We start from the raw sequence: 19882 nt of genomic DNA, 5'->3' as shown, positions 1-19882 counted from the left end.
TCTCCTGCTAAAACATCATCTCCACAATAGAAGTGTGTACTGATTGTCTTCTTCATACTTTGGGCCCTCAATATCACACCAGGAACATAGCACATTTTCAGCAAACATTCGCTGAATGAAAGATGGATCGGGGGGCTTCCCTGGTGGCTCAGTGGTAAAGAATCCACCTGCCAATGCAGGAGACATGGGTTCGATCCCCGGTCCGGAAAGATCCCACATGTCTGCAGAGCAACTCAGCCCCGGGGCCACAACTATTGAGCCTGTGCTCTAGGGCCTGGGAGCCCCAACCACTGAACCCTGAAAGCTCTAGAGCCTTGCTCTGCGGCAAGAGAAACCACTGCAATGAGAAGCCCGAGCACTGCAACTAGAGAGCAGCCCCCATTCACCACAACTACAGAAAAGCCCGAGCAGCAGCGAGACCCAGCACAGCCAATAATAAGTAAATTATTTTTTAAAAAAAGATGGATCAGAGACATGAATACCTGAGAAGAGAAGCGGGCTGGCTAGGACCGGCCAGACATACCTCCTCCACCCAGCATCCCACTTTGCCTCCCCGTGGCTCCCCAGAAACCCCAGCCCCATCCCAACCCACCCTCCGGGCTTGCTCCAGCTGCTCCGCCAGCTCTCCCAGGGCCTGGCCATGGCGCTGCCGCAGCTCCTGCACTGCCACCTCATGAATGCGCGTCTCTTCCTCCAGAGCCTTCTTCAACTCCGTCACCTCCTGTTCTCTCTTGGACCTTTTATTGGGGAAGGGGGACAGGGAATCGAATTTCAGAATAGAGGAAGACTGGGACTTTAGGCAGCCCCCGACAGCCGGTTGTGCCTCTTCTTATTCTTTCCCTCCAAGGATGGGGACTTCATTCTATATTCCCTGAGAAGTATGGGTGGTGATGCTGCAGGAGGAGTGTGGCTTTAAGAGTGAGCTCCTAGGCATCTGTCAAAACCCTATTCAAAACGCCCCCTTCTCAAGAAGTCTTTTTGGACTCCCTCCCATAGAGTGATACAGGGGTCTTCTCTGATCATCCACGATGGCCTGTCCTACTCCATTAAAGCTCACTTAGCTCTAGACCAGGTCTGTCTTTGCCTGAATCTGCTTACTCCTAGACTGGGAGTTCCAGAGGACAATGCCTGAGTCTGATCCATTTATGTCCCCAGCTTGGTCCAGAGCCAGTGCCCAGAAAACAACTGGTGAATGACTCAACATCTGTGCAGATGGAGAGTTTGGACCCATGTCCTTTTCCTCTCCTCCCAACCCGGCTCCACAGGTGCCCAACCGGTGCCAGCTGCCGGCCGCCCAGCCTCACCGGAGCTCCTGCTGTGCGTTGGTGGAGTCCAGCGTGTCCTCCAGCTCGCCCCGCAGTGCCTCCAGCTCCTCGCCCAGGTCCCGGCGCTGCTTCTCCGCCTTGGCCCTGGCCGCGCGCTCAGCCTCCAGGTCCTCCTGGGCTTCGGCCAGCCCAGCCTGCGCCTCCCTCAGGGATTTGAGTAGCTGGGCCCGGACTCCACCCTCTTCCTCTGCCCTGGGGGTAGACAAGGACCAAGGGGGTTAGTACAAGGACAGGCAGGGGGTGGGGATGATTTCTGGGGGCGTGGAGGGACTAGACATGGCCAGTTCCAGATTCGAATCCCAGCTCTGTCCTTGGACACGTGCCTCTAGGACTCAGAGCCTCGACTTCCCTAGCTGTAAAATGGGGATGACACCACTGGTATCACGAGGATACTAAGTTCCCTCCACTTGAGACCCCTCTGCCTTATCATCCCATGTGATGTTCATGCCCACGCAGGAAACTGAGGCGCAGAGTGGGAAAGTACTTGACCTGGCCACGTGGTCAGTGGGTGGCTGACCCCTGAATTCCTCCTCATAACCCCTCTAGGATCAAGCTCTTGCAAAGAGGAGCCGGATGAAGGGGCAGTATGGACTGCGGATTAAACAGCTCAGGGAAATATGCTGATCACAGTTTGTGTCCCCTGCTTGGCCACCTGCCCTGGCAAGTGACAGCCTCTCTGAACTGCAGGCTCCCGGTTTGTGAGAGAGCATGACCGCCCACGTCACAGGACTGCCAGGAGGGTGGTGATGGAAACAGTAATACATAAGTGCCAAAGGCTATGTGTTACACAACTCCACTTAGGAGAAGTAGCAATAATCAGCACATCTAGGCAGACAGGAAGCACACTGGTGGTTGCCGAGGGCTAAGAGGAGGGACAGATGGGGAGGGATTGTTTAATAGGATTTTTTTTGAGGTGATGGTAGTGATTGCATAGCATTGTGAATGTACCAAACACCCCTCAGAGGTATGCTTTAAAATGGCTAATTTTGCTATGTGAATTTCACCTCAACGCAAAAGGGGAAAAAATAACAGTAATAATGGAAAGTAGGAACAGACACACCACAGCATCAATTGAGGCCTTAGGGTGTGCGAAGCATGTCCTCAGCACCTTCTTATTTAACCCCCACACTAACCCTGGGCTTCCCTGGTGGCTCAGATGGTAAAGAATTTGCCTGCAACACAGGAGACTCAGTTTCAATCCTTGGGTCGGGAAGATTCCCCTGGAGAAGGAAATGTCAACCCACTCCAGTATTCTCACCTGGGAAATCCACTGGACAGAGGAGGCTGGTGGGCTACAGTCCATAGGGTCACAAAGAGTCCAACACGACTAAGCGACTAAGCGACTGTTACACTAACTCTGGGAGAGCTTCTATAATCACCCCCATTTTCCAGATGGAGAAACTAAGACTGGAGAGGTGATGTTACTCGGGTAAGGTCATGAGGCCAGAAAGCGGAGGAATTGGGATTTGAACTCAGAAGTCAGGCTGGAGGGTGCACAGTTCTTAACTCCCCTCCACCAACCCACGTCCCATCAATTCTGCAATCCACATTTCCCCAACATTGTAGCTGCTCTGAATTCCAGCTGCATCCATACACAAGGGCGCCTAAGGTCACAAGGGTGAAAAGCATCTAAAACAGTGAGCGCCATATCTGGCATACAGTAAGCGCTCAATAATTGTGAATGGCTGGCATTATGATGATTATGATTCCTAAGACGGCCAGATCACTTATCCAATCACAGCAGATTCTGAGTTGTTCAGCTTTGAGAGGCTGGGGAGAGGATGGGGGGAAGAAGAAGAAAAAAGCATTTGCTGGCCTCAGTGCAAGAAACTGTTAAATTACTAGACACGCAGGGCCCGCTTTCAGTTTTCCCTTAACCAGGCGGGCTTGGAACTCTGGCTGTGTCCATCTTACAGAAGGGTACACTGAGGCTCTGTGGGTTAGCGGGTCTCAGCCGGGCGCCTCCATCGCCGCTAGGCGGCGCCCTCGTGCCGCGCGCTCCGCCAGCCCACCCCGCACCTGGCCAAGGCGGCCTGCAGCTCCTCCTCCTTGCGGCCCAGCTGGGCGCGCAGCTCTTCTGCCCGCTGCTGCTGTTCCGCCATCTGCTCCTGCAGCTCCGAGCCCTCCACGTCCAGCCGCCGCTTCAGCTTCTCCAGTTCCTGGCGGCTCTTCTCCTCCTTCCGGAGGCGGTCTGGAGGCGGGAGCGGGGTGGGCCATGCATGAGGGAGCCAGACCCACACCCCCAGGGAGACCCCCAGCCCCCTCGCCCCAGTCATCGCATGCACTTTCGGGGCGTCAAGCTGAGCTCAGCCTCTTTTTCCACCCCTCCCCATCTTTTCCAGCTTCCCCACCCCTGGGATAGCCCACTGGCCCCGATCTGCAGCAGACCCCAGAGGCCGTCCTCTCCCCCACCGCCCCCACGCCCCCCGCCGGCCCCTGCCGGCTGGCCGGCTAGTTCTGCCCTGTCTTCTTCTCCCTGCCCCCCACCAGCCTCCTCCTGTGCTCCTTCTCTTCTGTTTCTGCTTCTGAGTCCTCAGCAAGGGACAGAGCGAGAAAAAAAAAATGTGTCTGAAACAGTTAGTGGGGCCATCAGCTAGAGTCACCCAAGATACCAAGGAGAGAGGAAGAGAACTGGATTGGGAAGGAGGACACACAACCTGTCCCCAGCCTTCTTTCCTGCCTGCATTTAGCAGATGTGACCACTGAGGCCCCACAGCACATGAGGACTGTCCCCCCACCCCACCCTCGCCCCTGCTGGAGTGTGCATAGGTCCCCCTGGGGGGCGGGAGCTCACCCTCCATGTCCGCAATGGTGGCCTCATATTTGAGTCGAAGCTTATTGAGGCTCTTGACTTTCTCCTCCTCCTCGGCTGCCTGGGATGAGAACTCGGACAGCCGCTCCTCCAGCAGCTTCCGCTCCTGAGCACAGTGGGAGGTGGGGGTGGGAGTCAGGGGCTCGTGCTCATCTTGGCTGTCATTCCCATCTGTGTTTCTGCTCACCTCCTTCCTCCCCTGACCCTTCCTGCTCCCACCCCTTCCCTCCTTTCCCATTCCCTAGTGTCTATGAACCCATCACACCCCCATCAGACTGTTAACCGCATAGACTCCCACTATTGGAAGGATACCCCCATTCATTAACCCGACGGTCCTTGGATGGATGCTCACGTTGATTCGCATCACCTGCTATTATAAACAACACTGCACTGAACATCCTTGCACTTCAGCTGCGTGTACGGGTGAGCCCTGGAGCCTCATCACTACTCCAGGTCCGATTTACGGACCAGCGGCATCAGCACCAAATGGGAGCTTGCTAGGAATGGAATCTCAGGGTCCCCCCCCGAGACCTGCCAAGTCAGAATCTGCACTCTGACAAGTTCTCCCTGTGATTCTTGGGCACATGGGAGTTTGAGAAGCACTGGCCTGGACCAGCATTTTTTTCTTTTGTTTTTTTATTATTTTTTACTTATTTTCATTATTTGTTTATGTATTTTTTGAGCAGCGTTTTTCATACCGTGAGTGGTTTTGGAAGTCTAAGCAGTGGGTTGGCACTACCTTAAAAAAGGAAAACATAGAACAGAGTAGGAGAGAAGAGCCATTGCATCCAAGGAATGTTCCAGAAGACTCCTGTGCATTGTTGAGCTCTCAACTCAGGCAACACTGCCTCCGGGAAGCCTGTCCTGACCACGTCTAGTGGAGGTTGGGCCATCCGCGTCCACAGTTTTCTATTCTTTTCTGACAGTTTATAATTAGTTCACAGTGTATGATTATGTTGATTTCCTGGGGTGACTCAGCTAGCATCCCCCTTGCCCATGCCCTTGTAAGGACAGAAATGGTTTTCTAGTTAGTTAAATGCCATATCCCCTGTGCCGAGCCCAGGGGTTTAACCCTGAGCAGGTTAAAGATGGTGGCAGACTCTTCACCACATGCCCAGCCATGGACAGAGTCCAATTCTCCACCCCTTGAATCTAGACTGAGTCTGCTTTAAGCTCTGCTGCTGCTGCTGCTGCTAAGTTGCTTCAGTTGTGTCCAACTCTGTGCGACCCCATAGACGGCAGCCCACCAGGCTCCCCTGTCCCTGGGATTCTCCAGGCAAGAACACTGGAGTGGGTTGCCATTTCCTTCTCCAATGCATGAAAGTGAAAAGTGAAGGTGAAGTCGCTCAGTCGTGTCCTACTCTTCGCGACCCCATGGACTGCAGCCTACCAGGCTCCTCCGTCCATGGGATTTCCAGGCAAGAGTACTGGAGTGGGGGTGCCATTGCCTTCTCTGGCTTTAAGCTCAGTGGTCTGCAAATCACAGCCTGCAGGCCAAACCTGGCCCACTGCTTGCGTTTATAAATAAAGTTTTATTGAGACGCAGCCATGCCCATTTGATCACAGGCCATCTGTGGTTGCTTTCACATTACAATAGCAGAATTGAGTGGTTGGCACAGAAACAGAGCGGCCTGCTGAGCCCTGAATGTTTACTATCCGGCCTTTTAGAGAAAACCTTTGCCAACACCTGATGTATAGAATTCAGAGAAGGTGATGTCAGTTCCAGGCTTAAGCTTTTAAGAGGCCTGGTTGCTTCTGCTTCTTTTTCTGGGAGTCCTGAGCTGCCAGATGAGAAACCCAGGCTCTCCTGTGAGCAGAGAGGCCGCATGAAGGAGCACCCAGATACCACCTTCCAGCCCCTGCCATCATGTCATGGCAATTCTTTAAGGGGACCATAGCCCAGTGGGCCCACAGAGCAATGGGATGTAATGAAATGGGGGTTGTTTTTAGCAATGAGGCTTTAGGGTGTCTGATGGCACAGAGATAAAGAATGACTCATAATAGCTGCTCAGTAAACACTGGCTGGAGTGAAGCTGTGAAACCAGAGTGACAGAGAGGCTAGGAGATGGGAAAAGTTCAAGGGAGACACAGCCAAGAAAATGGAGAATCCAAAGACTCCTAGAGGTGGGCATGCTGGGGGTGGGCGATGCAGAGAGGGACCCAGCCCACCAGTGGGCCCACACCCTCCACGCTTGGGGGCTCACTGGCCACTGACCTTGCTCAGCTTGGCGTTCTGATCTTCCAAGAGTAACAGATCTTCCCCCAATTTTTTCAGCTTTGCCTCCGTCGTCACCTTCTCCAGCTGCAGCTTCTGCCGGGCCCCTTCCTCAGCCTCGAGGTGAGTCTCCAGCTCCTGGAGTGTGGAGGAGGTGGGGTGAGGACCCAGGGGTGGGGACTGGGGTGTGATGGGATGGACAGGGGTGGTGGGGATGGCTCACAGACCCCCGGGGCTTGTGGCTCAGACAGGTCCACACTCTGGGCGGGGCTGGGAAGGACCCAACTATTACTTTCATTCATTGGCTCAATAAACATTGACTGAGTACCTGGCAGGGGGGCCAGGCACTGTTGGAGACATTGAACCTGGTGTTCAGCATACAATATCTATACACTGTCTACACTGTGTGTATAGATATCTATACACAATATCTCTACAGGATAGATATTATATCCTGGGGACCAGACAGTGTATCTGCTTATCCTTGTCTAGTGCGCTTCAATTACTTGGTAGTCCTTGGAATTATTTAAACAAAGCAATTGGGACTTCCCTGGTGGTCCAATGGTTAGGACTCCTCACTTCCAATGCTGAAGGCATGAGTTCAGAGGCATGGGGGTGGGGTCCCTGGCCAGAGAACTAAGATCCTGCATGCCATGTGGTGCAGCCAAAACATAAATAAATTAATTAAATAAACAAACCACATCTTCCTGCAGGAATGTGGGGTCACCTCATTCTCTTGTTACTGCTAAGCCTGCCTCCCATAGCAGCAGCTGGTTCACTGCATTCCTGAGTGCAACCCCACTGTGACTCTCTGTGTCATGGTGTCTGCCTCCCTCAGGCTGTGAGTATGTGCGACCAGTAACTTGCTTTGTAGCACATCTGTCCAGGATCAGGTGTGGTATGTTAGGCCATCTCCATAACCACAGGACAGGGCTCTCCCTCTCCAATGGGGTCAAGAGGCAATGATTAAAATGCTACTGAGTTCTCAAAATGTGCCCAGTCTGACTGAGGAGCTAAATTTTCAATTTATCTCAACTTCTCTTAAACTGAAAACCAGTCACTCAATTAATTATTGGGAAACTTTGAAGTATGTTTGGACCAAGTTGGGGATATGAATCTACTTGTTTCCACTGAAGAAGTTATGAAGCACAAAGGCCGATAAAGTCCTGCCAGTGAGAATTTAGCATCTGAATTGAGATGTGCCTTAAGTGTAGAACACATCTGCGGATTTTGAAGGGGAACCAAGGGAGGGCAGCCAGCCTCAGAATGCAGCAGCACAGAGGCAAATGGAGCCAGAAGATGGAGAGAGCCTGAGTACTGAGGCGATTGCTTGAGCACCTGTATCCAGCCATGCCTGAAGCTTACACAGTCTAGAGTCTCCCATTATTTGAAAAGAACAAACAAAAGTAGTCTCTTTGCCTAAGCCACTTTGAACTGAGACTTGTTTTTAAGAGGCAGGGCTTGCTGAAGCAGAGGTGGGCGGGGTCAACAGAAGGGGTGGGGGGAGGTGGCCTCGGGGCGCAGGCAGGGGGTGGGTGGGCAGACCTGTATGTGTTGCTGCAGCCTCTTCTTCTCGGTTTGCAGCTGGCGACTGCACTCCTCCTCCTCGCCCACGCGGGCCTCCAGCTCGGACACCACCAGCTCAAGCTCCTGCTTCCGGGCTGCCAGCCGGCCCCGGGTCTCCTCAGCCTCAGCACACAGGTCTGCCTCTGCGCGCAGCTGCTCTGCCAGGCGGGCACGCTCCTCTTCCAGCTGGGGAGGGGGTGGACGGGGGTCAGCGGCTGTTAGGCAGTGCTCCCAGGATGGCCCTCCGCCGAGCACCAGGGTCTCCTGCCCCCTGATCTAGTCTGGCCTGGGGGCCTGGGGGGCAGGAGGGAGGGATGGAAGACAGTCCCCAACCTGCCCGTCACCTCAGGATGAGCCCCAGTCACTGAGTCAGCCAGCTGGGTTCCGCCCTCTCCCTCACTTCCCTATAGTCCGTCAGTCCCCCTGCATCCCTCCTGCCTTGCCGCCCCACTCTGCCCCCATAACCCTAACAGGCTCAGGTTTCACCCTCTCCCAGTGGACTCTTCCCGGCCTCCCAGCCTCCAGCTTCTCCATCTCCAGTCCATCCTCCAGAGAAATGGCCTCTGGAGGACTTTCTGTCAGCTCACATTGCATTTACTACTCCCACGCCTAGAAATTCAACCAAAGGCAATAACTCGGAAAAAGCAAACAGAAAAAATGAACGAGAAGGGCTTTGCCTCGGCGTTATTTTAAGATACCAGAAATGCTGGCAACAGTGGAAGGTCCACCGCCTGCGGAGGGTGGCCCCGCCACGAAACTGGGCTCCTGCCCTGCCCCCGTGCTGGACCAGCTACCGAGCATCTTGTCTCAGCAGCACCAGTCCCACTCCCACCAGATACCTTGGCCACATCCCCAGGACCCTGCTCCCTGCATCTCACTGCTCACCACACCACAGTTTCCGCCCCCATTCTATTCCTGCAGCGGGCTCCGTCGGAAGCCCCGTCCACCACCACCAGTCCCGCCCACTGGCCCCGCCCCCGCACGGTGGCCCCGCCCCTTACCTGCGCCACCCGGCCCTGGAGCTCGCCCACCTCGCGGGCACTCTGCTGCTGCAGCTCCTGCACTTTCTGTAGTTCCTGAGCCCGCGCCTGCAGCACCTCATCCTGCCGCGTTACCTGCAGCAGCGGCTTCACCTGTGGGGACAGGAGGGGGTGTGGATGGCTGGCTCCCACCGTGGGAGGCCACTGGGCTCGGAAGCTAACAGCTCACGCTCTGAGGAGAGTCCCATTCCTGGGTTCCCATGCCAGCTCGTCCACTACTGGCTGTGTCACCTCATCTAGAAAAGTGGGATGAGAGGGGCTTCCCGAGCGCTCCAGTGGTTAAGACTCAGCCTTCCAATGCAGAGGGCACAGGTTCGATGCCCTGGTCAGGGAACTAAGATTCCACATGCCCGCTGGTTTGGCCACAAATTTAAAAAAAGAAGAAGAAAAAGACTCTGTGCTTTCAAGGAAGGGGGCGTAGGTTGGATCCCTGGTCGGGGAACTAAGATCCTACATGTCCCTCACTGGGGCCAAAAAATGAACAAAATTGGGAATAATAGCAGCCCCTATTTCACAGGGTTTTCAGAATGCATCAATGACTTCATATTTACCAAGAGTCTGGAACAGTCCAGGGTACATGACAAGCAGCACTAAAAGTGTCCCATTTTGCTACGGGATCGCTTTGCCTGCAGCAGCCACTGGCCACTCACAGTGTGCCTCAAAGTTCTTCATCCAAGTCCGTGGTGAAAGATGCACTTTACACTGTGTGATTCTGGCTGGAGAGACAGGCCAGCCCCACCCACACCTGAAGAACCCAAATGGAAGTCTGGACTATGCCCTGTGCGCCTTTTACCTTTCCTGACTTTAATGTCCATCCTTTCACTGTAATAAACTGTAACCACGTGTGTAACAGCTTTCCTAAGTTCTGTGAGTCCTTCCAGTGAATCACTGAATTCTAGGGGATCTTAGGGACACCCAACTCAACCCTAGACTCAGCTGCACCTAAAGCTATCCCGAATCTACTACCCATGCTGGTTTGAGTCGGATTTTCTGTCACCTGTTAACTGAAGACTCCCAAGGAACAAGTGTTGGGCTGATTGGTCCCATTTTACAGATGCAGAAAACTGAGGCCCAAACCAAGGAAGTCACTTGCCCAAGCAGACCTGGCCCCAAGGACCTGTCTCCTTGCCACTGGGGTCACCCCTCCAGGTGCCCTCACCTTGATGAAGAGCCGCCACCACTGCCAGTGTCTCAGCTTGAGGTAAGCCGCACAGTTCCGCTGCATCACCCTCAGGGCACTCTGCTGCTGCTGCCGCTTCTGGAAGGCCCTGGGTGGGGAGGCAGGCAGGTGGGAGAAGGGAGACGCGGCCCCTCCAGGCCCTGTCCCCTTAGCAACCATTATTAATTGCCTACTGGGCTTCCCAGGTGGCACTAGTGGTAAAAAACCCGTCTACTAACACAGGCGATGAAAGAGGCTTGAGTTGCATCCCTGGGCTGGGAAGATTCCAACCCACTCCAGTATTCTTGCCTGGAGAATCCCATGGACAGAGGAGCCTGGTGGGCTACATTCCATGGGGTCGCAAGCATCAGACATGACAAGCAACTTAGCCACACCAGCCATGTGCGAGCATTGTTCTATTGTTGATAAATCTTGTGTGGGCAGTTCATCAGTCTTTCTGCCCTTGACTCTGCCCCTGCCTCAGCTCCAGTTCAGATCTCATTTTCTACCCCACCAGACACCCCAGCTTCCTTCCCAGCCTCCAACCCATCCCTGACATGCTTCCAGAGAGGTCTTTCTATGCCCACAGCTGACTCGGCCCTCTGCTACTCCCACTGCCCCTGGACACAGTCCCTGCCTCTCAGCCTGGTGTTTGGGGAGTCCTTTATTCTCTGATCCTTCCTCTGGGCCAGTTCCCAGGGAGAAGGGGACTTTCCTGAAAACTCGCTGCCTGCCTGAAATGTGCCAGGCTCTCACATCACCAGGCCTGGGCAGGCTGTCACTCCTGCCTGGAACACCTTTCCCGTGGTCTTTCATCCACCTGGTCTGCAGGGCCTCTCGCTGCAGCTGTACGACCCCCACTGAAGCACATCTCACCCTGGACTGTGACCCTTTGTGCTGGTGTATGTCTCCCCGTCCAGATTGGAGTCCCTTGAGGTACCGGCCGCTAAGGTGACCACCTCAACCCAACGTTTGCCTGGGGCTTCCTCTGTTTTAGCATGAAGATCACGCATCCCAGGAAACCTCCAGTCCCAGGCAAACTGGGATGGTTGGTCACCCTATGGCTGAACTGAACTCTTCTCTGTGGTCCTAGCATCACTCAGGAGCCTCAGGGACTGTAGAACCAAGAAGCCTGGGCATCTAGTAGCTCCATCCTTTTGTATCTCAGCCCTTCTACCATCTCAGAGGCCCTGCCATCTGGAGCCAGCTGGTCAACCCCTTCCTGCATCGCCTCTGGGGACATCTGATCAACCCTCCCTGAACCAGTAAAGGCCAATGTGACCCCAAGAGATAGTGTGGAGCCCTACTTGCGAGCCAGGTATCCCCGGGCAGCTGCCTGGAAGGACACAATGATATCTGTGACCTTCAGGTCCCGCTCTTCCTCTAGCTGGGCCAGAACGCCTGCCCTGAAGAAGATCTTGCTTTGTCCCACGCGGTAGAGGTTGGGGTCCAATTCTAGGGCCTGGATCTGTGGGGGTGGGGGAGGGGTTGTGAGGAGGAGGGACGAGGAGTGGGGAGGTTTCCAGCTCAACCTTCTCCACCCCTTGAGACCATGCACACACATACACACACACACACACACACACACACTTGCACTCCACCTCTCACTCACCATCTTCTCGCAGGCCTGCTTCCCATCCATAAAGCCTTTGGGGATGGCATTGGGCGTCAGGATCTCATACCTGCAATGGGGGGACAGGGGTGGGGTAGGGTGAAGAATAGCAGCAGACTGTCACCACGTGGGGCCAGGCACTGGGCTCAGAGGGACAAATAACAATAGTAACAACGACACTAGGAACAGTAACAGAAAGAAATATTCAAACATCACCGAGGGTCGCTCACCAGGCTGAGAGCATTGATATCACCGCCAGGAGCAATGTCATCAATAAAAGCTCTCCTCCTGGGACACAGCATGTGTTGATTACCAGTGTTTAATTACACCAACACCATAAGTAACTGGGGCTTCCCAGGTGGCGCTCGTGGTAAAGAACTCCTCTGCCAATGCAGGAGACTAAGAGACACGGTTGTGATCCCTGGTTTGGGAAGATCCCCTGGAGGAGGGCATGGCAACCCACTCCATTATGCCTGCCTGCAGAATCCCATGGACAGAGGAGCCTGTGGGCTACAGTCTACTGGGGTTGCCAAGAGTTGGATGCAACTGAAGTGACTTAGCACACATGCGTGCATAGGTCATTGAGGTGTAAAAAAAGGTGCGTCTTGGAAGTGTGAGAATAACAAATGGGGGCTGATGTTTTTGAACTTATTACGTGTCAGGTCCTGAGTTAAGTGCCTTACAGATATTTCTTTTACATTTCTCTGTGCAAATCCTAATTTGAAAAGTACATTTCATTAAACACATACGTGTCCATCCTCAGCGCCTTTCTCCTTCTATGCCCGCTCCCTGGATCATGACATTTCATTAAAAATATGGATATGATATATACAACATACACACACACATGTATATCATATGCATGATATATTAATGTCATATATTAATATGCCATATTTTTAAACTGGTGATTGGGAAATGTGTGTGTGTGTGTATCTACGTGTATCAGAGTTTCTCAGTCACCAAGGATCTTGTTAAAATGCAGATCCTAATTCAGTAAGTCTGGGGAGGGGCCCCAAAATATGCATATCTAATAAGCTGCTGGGTGATACTGATGCTGCTGATCCAGGGACCACACTTTGAGTAGGAAATTGCAGACCTGAGCTGTCCAATATAATGCTATTGGCCACATGCAACTACAAAGAGCCCTGGAAAGATGGCTGGGGCAACTGGAGACCAGGATTTGTAATTGCATTTCATTTTAATTAAATGAAACTTCAATTTAAAAACTGAAGCAGTGCAAAATATTTTTCTTTTCAACACAATTCCATTGTCTTAATAGGAGTATATTTCTCTTTGACCATTGGAAATTTTGTGTCCAAGCTGAGATGTGCTATGGATGGAAGACATACACTGAACTTCAAAGATTCAGTAGGAAACAAAATAATGCACAATGTCTCACTACTAAATTTTTATATTGACTACATGTTGCGTGGGTGCTCAGTCGTGTCCAACTCCTGTGACCCCACGGACTGTAGCCTGCCAGGCTCCTCTGTCCATGGAATTTACCAGGCAAGAATACAGGAGTGGGTTGCCATTTCCTTCTCCAGATTACATGTTAAAATGATCTAATATCTTGGCTGTATTGGGTTACATAAACTCTCTTGTTATCATTAATTCCCCCTGTTTCTTTATACTTTTAAAAATATGGCTAATAGGAAAATTTTATATTGTATATGGGGCTCTCATTCTCTAGTGAATGATTCTGCTACATACAGCTTGTGTGAAGCATAACTTTTGTTTTAATATTTACCGTATATATACATGCACATAAATATCATATACATAATATATTAATATCAAATATTAAAGTGCCATAGTTTTTATTGGTGATTGAGAAATGTGTGTATCAGACTTTCTCAATCACTAGGGATCTTATAGGTTGATATTTTCTGTTCTCTTGCTCGACTGCATTTTTATAAGAAACGCTTGTTGCGATAACCGATTGCAACGTAGTGCTCTATGCCCTTTCTCTTGGGGAGCCCACTGAAGGGGACGTTGAAGGGGACGTTGCTCTCCTACAACACAGAGAAAGCTGAGACTCAGCAACCAAAGGAACTCGCCCAGGGGCCCCGCCCCTCCCCTCGCGCCGAGGCCACACCCCCGCCCAGCCCAGAAGTAGCGGCGCGGGAGAGGGGAGCTTTGAATGTTGATACGGTGGCTTCCAAACCTGGCCCCATCCCACCCATGTCGCTCACCGCTGCCGGAACTCCTGGAAGAGGATGCGGTTGGGAAAGCCCTGGCGACAGATGCGGATGCCCTCCAGAACGCCGTTACAGCGCAGCTGGTCCAGCACCAGCCGGGGGTCCAGCTTCCCCGCCTGCGGAGAGCAGTGACAGACACGCGAGGTCAGCGGCCACCACACGGGGGCGCCACGCACCAGCCGGCAGCCGGCAGGGGAACGCAGGTGGATGGCAGTTTGGGCAGGTGGAAAACGGTAGGCAATTTCATCTGGTTCAACCTATAAGTTTGGGCTTCCCAGGTGGCCCTAGTGGTAAAGAACCCGCCTGCCAGTACAGGTAGATGTAACAGACGCGGCTTTGCTCCTTGGGTCGGGAAGATCCCCTGGAGAAGGAAATAGCAACCCATTCCAGTATTCTTGCCTAGAGAACCCCATGGACTCAGCCTGGCAGGCTACATACAGTCCATGGGGTCGCAAGAGTCGGACATGACTTAGCAACTGAACCACCAGCCTATAATTTACTGAGCACCTACTATACGCCAGGCAGAAATGCCTGCCCCTGGGGAAGCCCACTGTCCACTGCAAGAGACTGACAGTGAGGTCAAGACGTCACTGCTGCTGCTGCTGCTGCTAAGTCACTTCAGTCGTGTCTGCCTCTGTGTGACCCCACAGACGGCAGCCCGCCAGGCTCCTCTGTCCCTGGGATTCTCCAGGCAAGAATACTGGAGTGGGTTGCCATTTCCTTCTCCAATGCATGCATGCATGCTAAGTCACTTCAGTCATGTCCAACTCTGAGCGACCCTATGGACAGCAGCCCACCAGGCTCCTCTGTCCATGGGATTCTCTAGGCAAGAATACTGGAGTGGGGTGCCATTTCCTTCTCCTCAAGACATCACTGATAAACGTCAAAAGTAAATGATTAACAGCGTTGCATGGCAAAGAACAGAGAAGAGGGGAAGGAGCGCAGGAAGGCTGAATTTGCATAGCATAGTCTAGGAAGGTGAACAAAGCACATACATTATTATTTGGGGCAGTTAACTTTCAAGGACTTCCCTGTTGCTCCACTGGCTGAGACTCTGGGCTCCCAATGCAGGGGGTGTAGTCCGATCACTGGGGGCAGAACTAGATCCCATATGCTGTCACTAAGACCCAGTGCACCCAAATAAATATATAAATATTTTTGCTATTGTTTAGTTGCCAAGCCGAGTCCGACTCCTTTGTGACCCTATGGACTATAGCCCCCCAGGCTCCTCTGTCCATGGGATTTCCCAGCAAGAATACTGGAGTGGGTGGCTATTTCCTTCTCCAGGGGATCTTCCCAACTCAGGGATGGAACCCTCATCACCTGCATTGGCAGGCAGATTCTTTACCACTGAGCCACCAAGGAAACCCAGGAAGTGTTCACCTCCTCCAGGGAGCCCTCCCTGGTTTCACTGTACCCCTACTACCTGGCACTTGGTAAAAATCTAAACACTACAAAAACTATGCATTCTAAAAGACAACTCTTGCCTTGCCCAGGCCCCCAGAATAATCAACACAATAACCAGTTTTTTTATGGAACTTCTAGATCAGTTGTTCTCAACCTCATCTACATGCTGGAATCTCCCTGGAGTGACAGCTTGATACCATTGAGCACACCGAACACCCACATCTTAAACTCTAAGCACCATTTTCCACGTAAAAGGACCAGGGCTCTATGGAGAAGTGGCTGAGTCCACGTATGCCATATTTCATCAAATATAAGGCACCCTCAATTATAAAACACATTGTTATTTTATATACCACCAAGAAAGAAAAACTCCTGCTAATTACACCCTGACAGGTCACTGATTGTTAAGCCACTTTCCAACTTCAGAGGGGCTTCCCACGTGGCACAGTGGTAAAGAATCCACTTGCCAATGCAGGAAATGCAAGAGATGTGGGTCTGATCCTTGGGTTGGGAAGATCCCCTAGAGTAGGAAATGGCAACCCACTGCAGAATTCTTGCCTGGAGAATCCCATGGACAGAGGAGCCAGGCGGGCTCTAGTCCACAGGGTCACAAAGAGTTAGAAACAACAGAGCAACTAACACACACACAGTATTTACAGAGAAGGGAGACACACACACAGAGCCACCTCCCCAATAACTGCAGCTCCTACTTCCTGAGGACAGTACAAGCCCCAAGCACCTAATTCTGTAGTTTCATCTTCTCTTATGTTGACCCTTCTCTTCTGGGTCTATTCTCTGATTTTCTCAACTAGAAAACTTACTGATGGCCTGGGAGGCCAGGCATGGTCTCCCTACACCTCCCCAGCTCCAGCAGCCTTTTTTCTATCCCTTGCACATTTCATACTCCAACCAACTACTGGGTTTTGGCACAAGCAGCTCTCTGCTTGAAATACCACTTATCCTTCCAAGCTCAGACCTCACCTCCTCCAGGGAGCCCTCCTTGATTTCACTGTATCCCTACCACCTGGCACTTAGTAGGTGCTCAATAAAATGTAAGCCCCATGAATGAATGAATTTTCCAGACAGGGCCATGAGCCTGGGAGGGAAAGCAATGTACTCAAGGTCACACAGACAGACAGCCAGAAGTGAGCCTGGGACCAGACATAGCTCCAACTAAATTCAATGACTGGGACTTTTCCTCTCCCCAGAGCCACCTTCCCTCCCCAGGCCAGGTCACTCACCCTCTTCTCATGGTTGGGGATGATGCAGCGGACGAAGCTGGGGTTGGTGTTGCTGAGAGTGGCCATGAGGCGGCTCAGGGACTCCTTGTAGAGTTGTCCCACTGTCCGGAACATGCCCCGGCGCGGGCGGCCACCAGGCGGGCCATCCCCAAGGCTGCTCACTTGCTCCAGCCCCACGATGCCCTCCACTGTGGGAGAAAGAATAAAGTCAGGGGTCAGTTTTAGGGGACTGAGTTGGCTGAAGTCCAGGATCTCATTATTTATAAGACCTGATACTTTACATATGAGCCATCTCTCATAGCCCAGCAAGGCAGGTATTATCAGCCCATTGGGCTGATGAGCAAACTGAGGCTCAGAAAGCTGGACAACTGTGCCCAAGGCCACACAACTTAGGATCTGAAGACCCAGGATCTGAACCAAAGTGGTATGAATCCTCTCAAACCCTGACCCTTCTTCTCCATTTTCCGTATCAGCAAATGATGATGATGATACCAAATGCTTCCTTAGCACAGATTCTCTGCCCGGTTCTGCTCAAAGCACTTGACATATATCGGCTTATTTATAAGCCTATAAGAGTCACCCCCATTTGACAGATGAGGAAACTGAGGCACAGAGAAAGAAAAGGGTGATAACCACAGGTGCATTTTTAGGAACTTAAAACAGTTTCATGTTAAAAATGCAGTGAAATGTGGCTTTATTATGATATTTGAAAAAAGGAAAAAAAAAAAAAAGAAGAAAAAAAAAAAGGCCAAAAATAAAAAAGAAATTTTAAAAAAGAAAAGAAAAAACAAATAACACCAACTACCTCCACAGTCACCATTTTCCCAGAAAGGCCTGATGATAACTTTGTCTTTTAAAAATACATATTTATTTATTTATTTGGCTGGCCGGATCTTACTTGTCACACGTGGGATCTAGTTTCCTGAGCAGAGATCGAACCCAGGGCCCTTGAACTGGATGCATGGCACCCTCGCCATGGGGCCACCAGGAAGGTTCTGTAACTTTGTTTTATTATTTGATGGTGTCACTTCAACTAGTGAGCAATAGCCTCTCCTTTGTCACAAATTCAATGTATTAAATCACGTGCGGTTCCAGAACCTGCAGCTGGGGCAGAATCTGATGGCCCGCAACCCCCAGTCGTGAGGGTTATGGAATCAATAGATAATTCTCTCGGAAAGCAGAGCTTGGTGAACAGTGGGGGTTCAGATATGGCATTTTCCCTCCCCAGGACTAAGTCTCCCCGCCCCCACCACCACGCTCCTAGTTATCATCGGAAGGACAGATGAGAGGGGAGGCTCTGGGTTCGAATCCCAGCTCGGTCCCTTACTGGCTGCATAACCTCAGACAGGTGATTTAACCTCTCTGGGCTTCCACGTCCTCATCTATAACAGGGTAGGAGCTCTAACACCTGATTGGGTGTCTGGAGGATTCCACGTGTTAATAATAGTAAAAGGGCTCGGCGCAGCACATAGCACACACTATATGCTCGGTTAATGCCAGCTGATAGAGGGATGGCCAAAAGATTCGTCCGGGTTTTTGTACAATATTACAAAAAACCCCGAATGAGCTTAATACTGTCATAATTGCTTGTATTTTTACATGCGGTTTAGTTCAAAGAAGGCCTTGAGCTGCCACAAAGAATCTGGAAACTGCTGAGGGAGCTGACAAGAGGGGGGAAAAGACGAGGGGGAGAGCTCTGGATGGAGAGGAAAGGGGATAGACATTCAAAACAGGTTCCCGGTCCAAAGGGCCCACCCTCCTCGTGCAGGAAATCTCACCCGTTGATGCACAGCAACACCCACCCCCTGATGGAGAAATGGCAGAGCTGTGCCTCCCTGAAGATCCTGGGGGCGATGGTGGGAAGGAGCCAAGGAAAGAGAACTGCTGCAAGCCCCCGTGTTCTGGGGGGGCGGTGAGGACAGATGGGGGAGAGTCAGGGAGATGGGGTGGGAGATGCAAGGGGAGCGGCATGAGAGGACAGAGAAGGCAGCAGGAAAGAAAAAGAAGAGAGGGTTATCAGTCAACAGTGCACAGCAAAGCAGGAGCGGAAACCTGACCTTAGCCATTAATTTTTTTTTTCTTTTGGTCACACTGTGTGGCATGTAGCATTTAGTTCCCTGATCAGGAATTGAACTTCAGCCCCCTGCATTGGAAGGGCAGAGTCTTAACCACTGGGCCACAAACTTTTAAGCCAGGGAGACTGTCCTATTCACATTTATGTTGACTAGTGATGGCACCAACGTTGGCTGAAAGGATAAATGTCCTCTGAGAATTTAATGCCTGGGGTTGCGGGGGTGGGGGGAAGAAAACCTCTTTTCCTAGAGGTTGGGTCTGTATCTGTTTTTATTAGGTATCCCCTTTTTGCCCTGGCTGCCAGGAAGCTCAGGACTAACTCAAGGTCCCCACCCAGCTTGTTGTGTTTGCCTCTCTGAAGAGAGCATGTCTCACTGGTCTCTTCCCCTGAGCTGCCAAGGATGCTGGGTACCCAATGCTGGGCTGTCAGGATGCCAGAAAGCAAAGCTGACTCTGGACTCAGGGCAGCTGTAGTGAAGACTGATGCAGAAATGGCCCCAGTTCCCCATCCCACTCTGGGACTGGCAGGTCCTTGAATCTGGGCTGGTCTTAGGACGTGCTTTGTTTGGGAGAACTGTGGAGGAGACAATACTGTGCTGGGTTTCAGACTAGGACACTCGAGAGGCTTTGCCACTTCTACTTTCTCTCTTGAAGCCTATGAGAGCCAAGCATATGTGGGGTAGAGCATGTGAGGGGTTAGGGGGAACGTCACGTGGCCACGAATAGGGCATGAATTTTAAGGAGGTTGAGAGGGGAGATTTTCAGTCTGAAGGAGATGTTTATTGGCAGAACCTGGTTCTGTTGCATGTGTATGCATGCTAAGTCTCTCAGTTGTGTCTGACTCTTTGTGACCCCGTGGACTGTAGCCCGCCTGGTTCCTCTGTCCATGGGACTCTCCAGGCAAGAGTACTGGAGTGGGTTGCCATTTCCTCCTCCAGGGAATCTTCCCGACCCAGATATCAAACCTGTGTCTTTATGTCTCCTGCATCGGCAGGTGGGTTCTTTACCACTAGCACCACCTGGGAAGTCCTTCTGGTTCTGTTACTGAAACTCAAACACTGCTTTTCAAACCTTCTTGTATAAATGGCATGAGATACTGTCTAAAATCAGCTCACTGTATCAAGATGCCCTATGCCATTTTGCTCTGAGTTTGTTTTGGAACGACTGTTCTTGATTATTTTGTTTTCTTGTCTAATTGCATGGGTGGACATTTCTACTTCAATACAAG

General features: G+C 51.8%; 1 protein-coding gene across 7 annotated transcripts in view; it reads right to left on the bottom strand.

Moving 5' to 3' along the window:
- MYH14 (myosin heavy chain 14) overlaps positions 1-19882 on the bottom strand; it is a 91654-nt gene that overhangs the window by 21719 nt on the left and 50053 nt on the right. For all 7 annotated transcript variants that reach the window (XM_025270025.3, XM_044931354.2, XM_044931357.2 and 4 more), the window contains 12 exons: positions 16582-16769; positions 13928-14049; positions 11730-11799; positions 11425-11585; positions 10118-10226; positions 8920-9051; positions 7898-8104; positions 6353-6490; positions 4120-4243; positions 3345-3516; positions 1305-1517; positions 593-737 (listed from right to left, as the gene is read on the bottom strand). In XM_025270025.3, the coding sequence (XP_025125810.2) occupies positions 593-737; positions 1305-1517; positions 3345-3516; positions 4120-4243; positions 6353-6490; positions 7898-8104; positions 8920-9051; positions 10118-10226; positions 11425-11585; positions 11730-11799; positions 13928-14049; positions 16582-16769 (1781 nt within the window). The remainder of the gene's footprint in view (positions 1-592; positions 738-1304; positions 1518-3344; positions 3517-4119; positions 4244-6352; positions 6491-7897; positions 8105-8919; positions 9052-10117; positions 10227-11424; positions 11586-11729; positions 11800-13927; positions 14050-16581; positions 16770-19882) is intronic.

Source organism: Bubalus bubalis, chromosome 18 (assembly GCF_019923935.1).
Source record: "Bubalus bubalis isolate 160015118507 breed Murrah chromosome 18, NDDB_SH_1, whole genome shotgun sequence".
NCBI lineage: Eukaryota > Metazoa > Chordata > Mammalia > Artiodactyla > Bovidae > Bubalus > Bubalus bubalis.
This window is presented reverse-complemented; position numbering and strand designations above follow the sequence as displayed.